This window comes from Salvia hispanica, chromosome 2 (genome assembly GCF_023119035.1).
Source record: "Salvia hispanica cultivar TCC Black 2014 chromosome 2, UniMelb_Shisp_WGS_1.0, whole genome shotgun sequence".
NCBI classification, from domain to species: Eukaryota; Viridiplantae; Streptophyta; class Magnoliopsida; order Lamiales; family Lamiaceae; genus Salvia; species Salvia hispanica.
In genome coordinates this window covers 26,617,247-26,633,033 of record NC_062966.1, presented here as the reverse complement: position 1 = coordinate 26,633,033, position 15,787 = coordinate 26,617,247, and the positions used below count along the sequence as shown (strand labels likewise).

General features: G+C 35.2%; 1 protein-coding gene across 1 annotated transcript; it reads left to right on the top strand.

The window, feature by feature from the left end:
• Positions 1-7,798: 7,798 nt before the first annotated feature.
• LOC125206603 (F-box/LRR-repeat protein At3g58940-like) lies at positions 7,799-9,267 on the top strand. The gene is given in 4 exon segments (XM_048105845.1): positions 7,799-7,968; positions 8,249-8,531; positions 8,534-8,968; positions 9,046-9,267. Coding segments are annotated over 4 exon segments (1,110 nt in total).
• Positions 9,268-15,787: the final 6,520 nt, after the last annotated feature.

Genomic DNA, 15,787 nt, shown 5'->3' with positions numbered 1-15,787 from the left:
AATATGTCATTGACATATACCAAGAAGATGCATTTACTCCCACCGAACTTGTGCTACGCACAACTATTAATGACATTCTTTCTGAATCCAAATGAAAGAACTACTTCATAAAATCTGTGGAACCATTGACGAAAGTCTTGGTTGAGGTTGTTGAGGTTGATTTTAGATTATGTAATCAACATGAGATTGAATGTTTACAACATTATCATACTGAGGTTCTTGATCTACTTCTTCTTCAATAGTAGGAATTGATCCCTAAACATTGTCAGAAGCAATATTAGGTGTCAAAGAAGACTCCTCCACAAAAGTAATGTCCCTTATTACATTTTCCCCCCAAACTCAACATCCTCAAGGGATACTATATTTCTCGTCCCCAAATTAGTTCCTTTTGTGGGATCATAAAATTTAAAGAACCCCTAAATTCTTCTGGATGAACAAAGTGAGAATATATGCTACAATCTTTAATGCTTCTCCCCAAAGTGAATGTAACAAGAAAGAATGAGAAATCATATTCCTTTACATATCCGTAAGAGTTTTATTTCGTCTTTCAGCTACATCACTCATGCTAGACGATCCCGACATGGTGTACTAAAGGACGATCCCACTCTCTTCCAAATGGAAGGCAAAAGGTTTTTGACATTGTTCACCTGAGCAGTCATTTCAATCGCAGTATTCGCCACCACGGCCAGATTTGACTTTCTTAATGTCTTTGTCGAGTTGGAGCTCAACGTCAGCCCTGAATATATTGAACTTGTCTAAGGCTCCAGACTTTTAATAGATTAAATGTAGGTGCCCAAAACAAGAATATTCGCCAATGAATGATATAAAATATTGTTGATCATTCCAAGAAACCGAAGGGAATGAACCACAAATGTCTGTATATATCCACTCTAAAACGTATAGCTTTACTGGCACCTAATTTCTTATGTTTGGTCTGCTTTCCTTCGATACATTGAACACACAAATCAAGATAAGAACAGGTAAGTGTATTCAATATACCATCTGACACAAGTCTCTCAATTCTTGATTTTGAGATATGACCTAACCGCTTTTGCCATAAGTTTGCCAAATTTTCATTATTTAATTTTCGCTTAGTCCTTTTTGATTCAACATGTAAAGCTTCTGAATATGAAGTAACATAATTGAGCAAACAAAGATTGTTATATGCACTTAAGGAAACGGTGCCCACAATACTAGAATTATTTGAAGGAAGAACTTTACTATTTCTGAATGAACAAGAGAAATCAAATTTGTCCAAAGCAGAAATAGAAACCAAATTTTGTCTAAAGTATCCTTCAAACCCAGAAAAATTCCAGTCTTTAATAACAATCTACAATGCTCAATAGCCTATACTTTCACCGATTTGTCATATCACACTTAAATGTATCTTTCACTATCAATAGATTTCGGCAACTAAGACAGCCTTGCATTGATAACCTTATGTAAGTAGTAGCACCAGAATCTACCCACTAAATATCATTAGGGACTAAAGCCAAATTAACTTCGGAACAGGCCAAAACAAGAATTGTAACTTCCTTTGCCCTCCATGCGTGATATTTACAATTCTTCTTTTTATATCTATGTTTACCACAAAAGAAACAACTATCATTATCTTTATGTTGTTTCTTTTGTGATGAACCCTTATCCATAGTAGCACTTAATGCCCTTTTACTTTATTTCTTGAGATACTGACCAGAGGTGCAACACCAAATGCACAAGCAAGACTTTAAAATTCAAGCTTTAGTGAAGCAACGTGAGACATATACATAATGTGCTCCCTTATTTTTCCCTTGCCCTTATACTTTATTGGAATCAAGCATGCTTGTCTTAGCCTTAATGTTTTTAGCAAAACGTTCCTTAATTTTTGGCAAGGTATTCATTGGCCTTAATGATATACTTAGATGCAGTGCCTCGAAAGGCTTTTGGGATGCTGCACCTAATGATCAGTAGACTTACACGATTCGAGTATCCCTACTTCTCGTAGTTTCTCCTTTAATAAGAAATACTATCGTCCATAGGAGAAGTAGGTTGCTAAATCCTTAGAGCGTAATCTGATCCATGCAACCCAGAGCAATCAAAATATAATCTTTGCAATCCTTAAAATTTGACCCATTCAACACTGACATATTGTTCATGTTGGAAGAAACTGCAGAAGCAGACATCATAATTGAATAGAGAACAAAACCAAAATTAATTGCCATGCTCATATCATAAAATTCAAATAAAATGGTAACATCTCGAGGTACCGACACAACATTCATATCAAGTCTTTGGAGAACTTGTAAGTGGCAACCTGTTTGTAATGATCAAACACTAAGATCATGTCAAGTAATGTCCACCTTTGGCATCACAATTACTTACACGAAAACTGGATAATTATCACCTGTTTATCACCACAGGTATATGTGTATCTCGTGCCAAATATTAATCTTCCTTTGGGCCGACTAATATCCACATTAAGATACACACACATCACCGTCCCAACATTAGCAATAAAGAAGTCTAGACAAAGAGGTTAGTTTTGCAACGTCTTGCTTCGACTAATCTACTTTGAACATTAGTAAAACATTACGAGGTTCCGAGCACAACATCCACATCAAGTCTTTTGACAGTAATGTGAACTTGCAAGTGACAACCTCTTTATAGTGATCAAACAGTGATAATAAAATCATGTTAAATAGTGTCCACCTTTGGGCATCACACTACTCACACGAAAAACTAAATAATTGTCACATATTTATCACCAAAGGTATGTGTATATCTCGTGCCAAATATTAATCTTTCTTTGGGCCGACTAATATTCGCATTAAAATACACACATCAATAAAGGAACATGAGATGCACAAAAATTATTGAATTTAAAACTTTAATTAAATTCTCAAAAGAATTTTTTAATTCTCAATTAATTAGCCAATTAATTGAGAGACTTTATGTGAATTAATTATTCAAATTCCTTCCTTAATGTAAAGACGTTATGAAAATAAACGTACATAAATCACATGAATAATTAATTCACAATTCAATTGCACTTAAACCACATTAAATTGAATAATTATTTCACAATTTAATTGTACTTAATACAATTAAATTGAAAAAATTAATTCACAATTTAATTCTAAATAAAACATACTCCCTCCGTCCCACAAAAGATGTCACACTTTCATTTCTAGTTTGTCTCACAAAAGATGTCACATTTTCCTTTTTGGAAAAAGTTCTCTCTCACATGAATATAAAAACTATATTTTATCTCTCCATTTAACACACAAAAACAAAACCCCCTAAAATCTTGTGTCGTCCTACAAGTGTGACATGTTTTGTGGGAGGGAGTATTAAAATGAATAATTAATCCACAATTTAATTGTACTTAATACAATTAAATTGAACCATCAATCTCACATTCCATATTATAACGTATTCTTAGTTCTCAAATCAAACTGACCAAATTTTCAGTCACAAGATATCACGCATACGAATTGAATAATCAATTCCTGAACCAAATATAACCACACTCAATTCCAAAACATGGAACTAAAAAAAATTGCTAAAACAGTCTACATATGCGTGCATAAATACAACAAATTGATTAACCGGGCCTATTGAAATATTAATTCACAACCATGAAAGGAGTTCCCAATCACGTGAATTCTCAACAATCAAACCACTAGGAATTAGCTTAATTCATTGCTATTCTTTATGGTAGAGAAAACTAAATTTCTCAATTATGCATGAATTAAAATAATAAACTTGAGCGGCGACGGTCCACAGAATAGGGAAACACATGTAATGATCAATAATTAATCCAATAAAACTTGCACCTGCAGAGGCGGTGGATTTTGTTCCGTAAAATTACCGATTCAAAACAACTCGCCCTAACTTTACAAGATTATGTATACACAAAAGAATTTAATTCATCAAAACCGAAGAATTTCTCGACATACGATAGTCATTGTAAATTTTGAATTGAGATCACTCAACCAAACAGTTAAACAAAACCACAGAACATCCGAACAAATCCACAAAAACATAAATTCAATATTTCAAGGACTCACAAAACAAGCAAGAACAGAAACCATATTCTCCGTTTCCCAATTCTTAGAGAATCATTAATAGAGTGGCTTTGATACCACTTGTTGGAATAATTGTGTGAACAGTTACATAAACCTCTCTATGATGATTAACCAAGAACCATGGAGAAGGAGCACAAACCATAAAGCGGAAGCGTACCTTGATCCATAACAAATTGAACGGTGGAATTGCTTTACAATGGCTATGGATCTTCTAAACGATCACAAACATTATTCGCAATAGTCTGCCGAGAGAATACAGAGATATCGATATGTTCTTCTGACGTCGGGTGACCATAACCGTAACTTATATTTATAGAAAACATAAGTTCCTTTATTTTCTAATTGGTCCCTCAACAAATAGAAAATCACAAATTGGTATCTACACTTATTTCCATAACAAATGGATACACTTTACTCCAAACTTTAATCTTTATTGGATCATTTTATATTGGACAACTGAAAGATAGATACACATTAAATTAGTATCAAGATTTACAAAGTTCGAATACAAGAATGGAAAGTCTAGCTATTACAATCAATATCGAACTCTGGCTAAACCTTGAATCTCCACCACCTGCACACTTAATAAACTTGTTAGTAAGACAAATCCAGACCCTCTCGGATCTAAACCAGTTAATCAAGTGAACCACAGATAAAGAGGAAATACAGAACAGATCAAGATAGTGTCTCAGCCACCCGCCTATAGGACAAGTCTATTCACCAGGACCCTAAATCCAAGGGAGCAACCGTTGAATCCACAAGTGATTCACCTCACACCACAGAGATCAACACCAAGAACTCCTTTACGCCAGATCTAGGACTCAAGAACACAACCTCACACGAAATCTCTCACACACCAAAACCCTAGGTCTCACAACACAACCGACAACCAGAGCAGTTGCCTCCACTGGTCAACACCTCTGTCAATCGCACAAAACCACCGCGAATAACTCCAAGGAAAGCACCGGGGAAGCCATCGGAGAAGAAGAGTAAACAGAGAGAAGCGAGAGTATCTCAGACTAGAGAGAGAGAGAGAGAGTTGAAGGGAATGAATGGAATGAATGAGACTCGAAGAGTCTCCTCTCACATAACTAACACATGTCACAATCCAACGGCTCAGAGCCTTGATCCGGGTGGCTGTACACATGGCATCATCCGGAGGTAAAGGTAAGAGGATTGGGCTCAGCCCAAACTAATATCACATGGGCTACACAAATAAACAGCCCAAATGAAAGTCCACCACAAAAATATTCAACACTTTTGTTATCTTTTCTTTTTCTCATTTTTAGTTGGCATCTTCTACTTTTGTACTTGTATAGTTTTATATTTTGCCTTGTAATTTCTCATCTCTTATATACTACTTCCTCCGTCCCAAAAAAATATGCACTTTGAAGTCAGCATGAATTTTAACATAAAATTGGTAAAGTAAGAGAGAGGTAGAGAGAAAAAGTAAATAAAGTATTGTTAGTGAAAAATGGGTCTCACCTTATTAGAGATAAAATACTTTCCAAAATTAGAAAGTGCATATTCTTGTGGGACGGATTAAAAAGGATAGAGTGCATATTCTCGATGGACGAAGAGAATATTATAGTTCTCAGGGGTGGAGGCAAGAATTTATAAGAAAGGGGACAAATTATATTCAAAGAAGTTTTAAGAACTTGAGGAGGGATATTTAGTGAGAATTAAAGCAATGAAAATGAAAAATAAAAAAATATATATATAAGATAAAAAATATGAGAAGTGGCAAATGACCTACCTATGCTTAAGGTAGATCCGCCCTGGTTTATCTTGAGAAATTACTTTTTGTTAATGAACTATTGAATTGTTCGTTTATTTAATATCTATAGTTATCTAAATTAAAAATGAAATGTGACACAAACATGTCTCAATATCTCCCATATATTATTACCTCTGTATTTTCAAATAGCAATTTTTTCCATTTTAGTCCATCTATTAAAATTAGAAACTTGTAAACTTTCTATTTTAATTAGGAAATCATTAAACCACCATATATCAATTTATTTACAACTTATACCAATACAATAAAGTGAACCTCACAATCCACTAACATTAATGAGCAGTATGCTTAAGGTATCTCACTAACCACTTGAGCTTCCCAATGTGGTTGTCCTAGATTGGACATGTATTTGGACAAGCATGAGACTGAGTAGGCAATGTCGGGCCTTTTGCTCACCATCTAATACATAGTTGATCCAATTGCATTGGAGTAGGGAACATTCCTCATCTTTTGGATCTCACTATCACTCTTAAGACACCGATCCTTGCTAAGAATGAAATGTGAAGCTAAGTGAATAATGGATGGTTTGGCATCCACCATATTGAACTTATTGAGGATCTTTTTTACATAAGAACCTTGGTGAAGATTCAGCTCCTTCATGTTTTTAACAATGTCAATGCCCAGAAACTTCTGAGCATCTCCCAAATCCTTAATATTAAGTTAGTAGAAAGCATATTCTGAATATATTTGACACTAGAAGAAATATATTGGCAGCGCAATCGAAAACCCTAAGTTTGATACAATGGAGAACATTCAAGGAGCTATGGAGAGGTTTAAGCCTTTACCAACATTTTTTCTTTTATTCTACTGCAAACTTTTTTTAAAATTTCAAAAAAAGAATCTTCATCTGTTAGTCTGTTACCATATCAATCTCTATGGATGCAATACTCTTGCTTGTTAATATTTCAACAATAACCCCATACACTTCGTGAGATAAAGTGAGATTTATAGTTTATACTATTTTTTTCTTTATATTTCGAAAAGCATATGCGGCTCCAACTATATGGTCCTATTCCGCGATGGAGGAAGTATGATTTTTGAAATCCTTATTATTAGCAAATATGATTACAATAATAGACATATCAGGATCTCTAAATTATTTTGTAAATAAATTAAAAAGATTATACTCCCTCCGTTCCGGCTAAGATGACACTTTTCTTAGCCGACACTGGATTTTAGGAGTTATTGGTTAATGTGTTTAATTGGAGAGAGAAAAGGTGGTGTAAGTATTCAAAGAGAGAGAGAAAGAGAAATTAATATTTTAAATGGAGTGAAAAAAGTGGTTGGGTGTATTAATTGGAGAGATAAAGTTTTCAAAAAAGGAAATGTGTGATCTTATTTGGGACAAACTAAAAAGGAAAACGTGTCATCTTAAATGGGATGGAGGGATTAACAACTATCAATTTAGGGTTTGAGAACACAATATGAATATGCTGAATTAAATATATAAACACGAATGTCAACATAATTTCATATTGACTTATACAAGCATTGGCATATTATGTTAGATGTATTGATATTAAGTTGCTTTAAAAAATTTTGACATCAAAACATATCATTTAGGATTCTTCCTTATAAAAATATCTTGAATTTGATATATATTGTGCAAATAAATAATTTAAGTTGAGAAAGTGATATTTGTTTAAAGTTTTGAGATATTTTTTAAAAGTCAGTTACAATTAATTTGTTGTTAATAGAAATTAATACTCTTTCCGTTCCCACTACAAGTAATCATATTTTATTACCATTATAAAAAGTATTATTTCCATTTTAATAATCATATTTTAGTAATTTTGGTAATTATGGGTATACTATCTTTCTATTCTTCCGTATTATAAATAGGTCAAGATTATTGGTAAACAATCAGTAAACAAAAAATAAAGTCATCATATTTCGTAAATTCTCTTTCTCTCATATTTTTTTTGTAAAAAAGATGGATGATAGAATCAGCGAACTCCCTGATGATATTCTTCAACACATCCTCTCCTTTATCGACACATGTGAAGTTGTACGAACTTCCATTCTCTCCAAGAGATGGAAACACCAGTGGCGTTTCCTCCTCAACAAGGAAGACAGAATAACCCAATTGCCGGTTGATAGAACGTGAGGTTCTATCGATGCAAAAAGAGCACGCGTACGACAGATATTGATCGGAAAATATGATAAACACACCTAGTTGAAGTTCTAGGGTTTTGGAACAAGAATGAGAAAAGAAGTATTTTATTTCTTAATTCTCAATGAATCAAAATGATAGAGAATTCTATTATTTATAGAATTCTAAACTCTAAAACCTATCTTGCTAAGCAAGCAAAATAAATAAATAAAAAGATTACAAAAGATATGTAAATCAAATAACTAACTAAAATAAAAGATATGATATTAGAGATGATCTTCGGCGAGATTTGCTAACTCGAGGACCCTATCACTTTGTCTCCGAATTCCTCTCTCACCGCGACGCTGCTGCTCCCCTTCACGACTTCCACCTCTCACTCGACACCAATCTTTGGGTCCGTAAAGATTTGGCACTCGTGGAGGAATGCGTGCTCTATGCCATCAATCAGGGCGTTCAATCCCTCCGCCTCCACGTGCCCAAAGATGTACCTCTGAGGCTTCCCGCCTCGCTTTTAACATCCACGATGCTGCGGGAGCTCGTGATCAGGCAGAAAGACACCAGGATTCGAGGGTTCGTATACCAGCACGGTTTTCTTTGCCAAATTTGAAAACCCTTTACCTTGACGTCGATTTGTCCTTCAACTATGATGACTGGATGGAGCCTTTTTCTGGCCTCCCGGAGCTCGAGAAACTTTCCGTGAGAGTATCGAATGACTTTGTTTTAAAGGCTCCTCCCAAGCTTAGAGTTCTTGAAATCTTTGGAACTAGTTCTCCTATCCGAATCGAAGTGATTTCCGCTCCGTTGCTTACCTCGTTTAGATACGAGGGTCTTGAACCTTTCGAATGTTCGAAGATGAATCTCCCGATGTTGGAGGAAGTCGATTTAGACATTCATGGAATTATTTACGAAACATTGAAATGGAATTGTGTTAAGTTGCTTCACCAACTTGGAAATGCTACCATTGTTTCACTCACTTTGAACACTCTTATGGTACGTGCACTACTAATTCTACTACTAGTGTTTCTCGAATGTTTGTATTCTAATTAATGGTTGTTTGAAATTGAAAGATTCTTGAACTGGATGGTGGTCCCATTGAACAAACTCCTCCATTTCCGAACCTCAAATGTCTCAAGGTGAGGAAAGGACTTTACTCGGATCATACAGTGCATCAGAGTGTAATGAACTATTTGACAATAGGAACTTTGTATTTTGGGTCATCATTGAAGGTAGAGATTCCTCGTGATGTGGCTGTGGTTCAACAGCATCCCCAAGTCTATGATCAATTATAATTTTAGGAAGAGTATACACGATAATCGTTGATTTCCTAACTAGAAAATGGATCACTATCCATTTTCATCTTGTTGGCGTTTATGTGTTTCTTCTCTTATCTTTTCTTTTTCATTTTCATTTTTAGTTTGCATCTACTACTTCTTCACTTGTGTAGTTTTTTATGGTGCGTTCTCATTTCTCATCTCATCTCTAGTATTATAGTTTATGTTGAGGAATTATTTTTTGTTAAGGACCTATTGTATGGTACGTGATTTTAATATCTACAGTACTTGATTTAAATTAAAAGTAAAATGTGATACGAGTAAATCTCAGTATCTCCCATACATTATTATTTAGTCTTTTAATTAATTTATCATATAGTATTTCCCATATCATGCTTTCTTGTTCATTGTTAGGAGAGACATTGTATTGTTCTCCATCAGATTGCCTTTTATTTCTCAACAGATCGCAATCGTGATACCTGAATCTTGTTAAGGGAAATTATTCCTTAACAATTGGCACTTTAAACATATGTTTCCAAACACCATCTCTCACCTCTAGTGGAGTATATCTACTTTTATTTGTATGATCCGATTAACTGATATCTCAAATGGAAAATATGGAGGAAGATAGAATCAGGTAACTCCCAAATGAAGCAGATCCTCTCCTCCATATAGATTGCACACTTCCATGTAACATCTCCACAACCTTACTTATCGACGGCCTATGTGATGGAGCCGTCTGAAAGCACCAAACCCCCACCATTACCATTTTCATTTCACTATATTCTTTCTTATCTCTCGTTACATCATCAATGTTCTCCTTCTTCACCAATACAAGCTCATAAACACTCTCATGAAAATAGTTTTCACTCTATTGGATTAATAGGTTTGGTCTTAACCATCTCTTCGGACCCCACTATTCCAAGGAGCATCATTCTATAGCTATACACGTCCGACTTACGAGAAACTAACCTAAAGTTTCTAGAGAATACTTGAGGAGCAATATACCCTATAGTTCCTCTTGTCCCGAGCAGTGATATCTTTCTCTGCTTCTTGAAGAGTTTAGCAAGCCCAAAATCAGCATTTTTGGGGTGAAAATCTTCGTCCAAGAGTATGTGTTGAGGCTTGATGTCAAAATGCACGATTCTCGTATTGTAACCTGTGTGCATGTACTCAAGGCCTCGAGCAACCCCAAGCACAATCACGTATAGCTTGTCCAACCCCAGCAACGACCATTATGGGCGTGAGTAGATGAATTTATCTTAGGAATCACCATTCCATTTGGAATGGCCATTCCATTCTACATGGGAATAGCCATTCCAGACTTCCAAGGATTAGATATCATTGTAAACTCCTTGGTTGTATTCTCTCTTTGGTGATAGTGGATTTGATAGACCGGTGGGTCTTGTGGTTTTTATCATTGAAGAGAGTTTTCCACTTAAAATCTTGGTGTTGATATTTTCATTTCTCATTATCATATTATTGATTCGTCCACGTTAGGTGTTATTATATTGTGCTCCGATCATATTCTTGCGATTGGGGAGGTTTGTTTATCCGCTGCGCCTCAGATTAGGCCATTCCTCCCAACATGGAGTAATGTATCCGCTGCTGTTACAACCTTCATATCAATTTCGGTCTTCGAATCGGTACCTCCGACTGCCATCGATGGTAAAATATTGGCCAGTGACTTGATCTTCCAGCTGATTCAACTTGATTAGGAGATTCAGAATGCCATGTAGGAGACTTAGCAGTAGTTGTAGAGCTGCAGCTGTACTGCCTGTACACATTAGAATAATTCACTTACTTTCGCTTATCAAAGGCATAAATTCGTGATGCCAAATGTTGAGACTGTGTGATAGGGGTTAAGTTCCCTATCGAGAGGTTTGTAGAGCACGTGAAGATTGAACGGAACAAAAGAGATAATTCCCTAGTTGAAGTTCTAGGGTTTTTGGTTTTTGAAACAAGAATGAGAATAGAAGTTTATTTCATACTCCCTCCGTCCCAGATAATTAGTCTCAGTTTTTCATTTCGGTCCGTCCCACATAATTTGTCTCATTTCACTTTTATCATTTTTGGTAGTGGACCTCATATTCCAATAACTCATTCCTACTCACATTTTATTATAAAACTAATATATAAAGGTAGGATCCACATTCCACTAACTTTTTCAATCCACTTTTCATTACAATCCTTAAAACCCGTGCACGGTCAAAGTGACCCGAATTATCCGGGACGGAGGGAGTATTTCTCAATGAAAACAATGCTAAACATACTACTAATTTATAGAATCTAGAATGACTAAATAACTAGAAGATACGAGGGATAATTATATTGATATACGCCAAATCCTTGACTTAGAATAAGAAATATCTTGTGATGATATCTTCAGATTTGGTGAGATGTGGTTCTCGGGCTTTTAAAGTCTCTTGCTGAGAAGGGCTCTCCTCGACATCTGGGCTGCATGGGAATGATTGGGCCGGCAGTCGTGAAGCCACGGTATCGAGCTGTTGGGCCTCGGCTGGAGCAGCTGTGACGTGAGTGTGAATTGAGGCCCTCTCGCTGGGTTGCCTGACTTTTGGTGCTGCCGGAGTGGGTGTTGAGGTCCCTATCACTATGAATAGAACAGTATCAAGATTGTTAAAGTAGCAATTTCTACTAATATCAGAGTCAAATAGATGATCCAGTCCACCTTCCATAGCACTTTCGGGAATTTTGGCAAAATAGCCAAGCTCCAATGAGCACCAGTCAAATATGGAAAAGCCAATGCTAATATTTAAAAAATTTAGACGCCTCCCCAAATATGTATTGACTAGACGCCTCCCCAACTAAGTCATGGAGTTCACCAACTAAAAATTTAGGCCGCTCCGAAAAATCTCTTTAAGCCCTTCAGTATCACACACCACCAGATCTTTTGTAACAGCCCGCCCTCCTTGAGTACAATAAATGCGGCGGCTGCTACCCAAAACCGACTCAGAAGAAGTAAACATAGGCTAGGGTTTCATTTAAAGAGTGCTGACCAAAAGAATTGGAAGAAATATCAGAGTATTTAATGCAACAACCTAACCTAGAAGTTTAAAGGAGATATCATAAATGATGATCAAAAACCTTAAGAGTACGACATAATATCCAAGACAAAGTCACAAGAAAAAGGCTAAGGCCTCAACCGAAAGCAAGATGCAAATATTCCCAAAAGAAATTCTAGAGTGTGTCAAAATTCAGCGGAAAGCGACCAAGAGAAAAGAATAGCTATGTATGAAGACACAACTACGCTAGAAGTTCAACATATCCATATTAATTAATTAAACTGCTCAACACCCGCCACCGCTCGTCATCATTCAACCTGCACATAAGGAAAACACATGCAGGGCTGAGTATTTTGAAATACTCAGTGAGCTCGTTACCAAAACATTTTATAAGTTATGCCACCCTTACCAAGTGAACTCGAGTTTTAAGCAGTTATAAAAGAAATATCACGAGTATCACAAAATATATTTTCATAGACTGGCCAGTCAAAATAATCCCCCATTTTCTCATCAAAATAACAATCATTCCATGGTGCGACGAAAGTGTGGCCACACTTTTCGCCCACGAGACCGGCCGACTAGCAAGGACGGCTCCCGATCCCATCGTGTACACAGTCACGGTAGGGCTTGCGGCCCATACTCGGGCTCGAATTCGTATAAGCATATCAAGTATCACATTTAAAACAAACATAGGCATGGCATAACAGTTAAACCACCCTTATAACGCCAAACAACATTTTGATAAAAATAAAAGAGAGTTTTTAGAGTAAAGCCCACCTCGACTGCTTAGTTTTCAAGTAGTTTCGCTTTTCCGTTATCCGGCTTCGCAACCAAAGTTTCACCTTTTAATCACATAGGCACATATCACAAATTAGGTTCAATACTACTCTTACTCATGCATGTTTCATTACTTTTCCCTCTTCCCAACGATTTATCTTATCATTAATAATTAATCAAGATCATGCTTATCACACAAGATTATTTAGCCATTAAACACACACTACGCAACACAACAACACACACACACACACGGCACACATACACACGCCACACACACATACGGCACACACACACACATACATGTTCCCACATCCCTTTTTATCCCTCTTTCACTCAACCAAGATGCATGAGGGTTCAAGAAGACCGATTAATCGGTTAGAAGAAGAACAAGTATAACTCTTAAACAAGAATACCTTTTAGAGAAAAACGATCGGTAGAAAACAAGTATTAGTCTTGATTCTTCAAAGTTCTTGGATTAAACTTCAATTCTTCTCCAAAAGATAGCAAAATAATGGAGAGTAAAAGAAGAAAATTTGAGAGAGTGAGGGGATGGTGGGGGCCGAAAATATGGGGCAAGGGTTGGGGTTTTGGTTCTTATTTATAGAGTTCAACAAGATCTTTAGGTAATTAGAATAGAATATTTGGTAAGATCTCATTCTCCACAAAATATTGTGAAGTAGGGAAGAAGAATTAACAAAAATAGATCCTAGGGCAATTTCCCTAGTTTTCGAAAATTAGGCTATTTGTTTAGCCAAGATTTTGTCTTGAATATATTTTACGGAGTAGAATAAAATATCACGGAGTAAAATAAAAATAAGAATTCTCCCACCTTGGAGTAGAAATAGGCGTCCCTATGCCTAATTAAATAAGGCATGGATTTTCAAATATTGCCTAGAAAAAGGTAAGGCAAGATCTCTTGAGGTATGGAAAGATTTGGTAGAATAATTAAATTCTAGGTATGGAAGGAAATCAAGTAAGGAACCAAATAAAATAAAATAATTCTTTCCTTCCCAAATATAGTGATTTTCGAAAATCACTCAAAAACAAGGGGCTCGATTTTTCCATCCTCAAAATAAGGAAATAATTGGCTCTTGGATTTTAATTTGGATAAATATCCCAAGGATTAAATAAATTCCGGAAGAAATAGAATTTCTCTCCAAAGGGGGTCTAGGGTTCGAAAATTACAAGAATTAGGGTAACAAGTATTTATGGAAATTTTCTCTAATATTCTCACTCACCCTTAGATAATTAATTTACCACATAATCTCACAAATTAATAAATCACATGCCACATCATTAAATCAATAAGTTTGACTTTTCAAACTTTCAACACAAACCCTAGACTCAAATCGACCACATCATCTCATGAAATAAAAGCATTCTCGATTCCACGTCATCAACAATAAATTCTAGGGCTCTAAAATTAGGGTTCTAAATAATTGGCTCTTGAATTTTAATTTGGATAAATATCCCAAGGATTAAATAAATTCCGGAAGAAATAGAATTTCTCTCCAAAGGGGGTCTAGGGTTCGAAAATTACAAGAATTAGGGTAACAAGTATTTATGGAAATTTTCTCTAATATTCTCACTCACCCTTAGATAATTACTTTACCACATAATCTCACAAATTAATAAATCACATGCCACATCATTAAATCAATAAGTTTGACTTTTCAAACTTTCAACACAAACCCTAGACTCAAATCGACCACATCATCTCATGAAATAAAAGCATTCTCGATTCCACGTCATCAACAATAAATTCTAGGGCTCTAAAATTAGGGTTCTAAATTCCGAGATGTTACATCTTTTATTCCATTTTTCAACCTTAAGTCCCTGCTTCTCTCGCTTCGTCTTTGATAGGCCCTTAATCTATTGGACTAGAGCACCAAAGAACGAACCGAGAATGAGAATAAGTTTATGGAGTACTTTATTTATTGAATCAAAATACTATAAAATTATATTATTTATAGAATTCTAAGAAAATAACTAAAGATAACTTACTAAAATAATAGATATGCTAAATCAAATAAAATAAAGAAATAAATATTGAGGATGATCTTCGGCAAAATTTGCTAGATCGAGGACCTATCAGTTTCCCACTTCCTGTCCCACCGCGACACCACAACCTCGTCCACAATTTCCACCTCTCACTCGACACCATTTTATAATTGAAAACATTATTTCAATTAAAATAATCATATTATATTAATTTTGGTAATTATGTGTATACAATCTTTGTATTATTCCATATTAATAGCAAATAAATTATTTTGTAACTAAATTACAAACATCATTTCAATTACCATAATTATATTTTATTAATTTTGGTAATTATGTGTAGGGTCCTATTCTAATGCTTATAGGACCCTAATCCAAAATCAAGACTAAATCTCCACCCTTGGATTTTAAAATGAGTGGATGAGATTAAAGCTCACAAATCTCAATAAATAGTAGACAAAATATCAACAAAAGGGTAATATCGTCATTATATTATCATATGATAATTTTCGTGGGTGTTTTTTTATATCAACATTGTGTATTACAAATATCAACAATATGACATTAGAATATCAATACAAGGACAAGAAAATATCAACATATTTTTATTGAGATTGGACATGCATAATATTGAGATTTTGCCTACAATATATTGAGATTTTTTGTTGCATTTGTTGATAAAAGCTGCTTATCAACATGTACGAAAATTGAAATATAATTTATCAAATTTCATC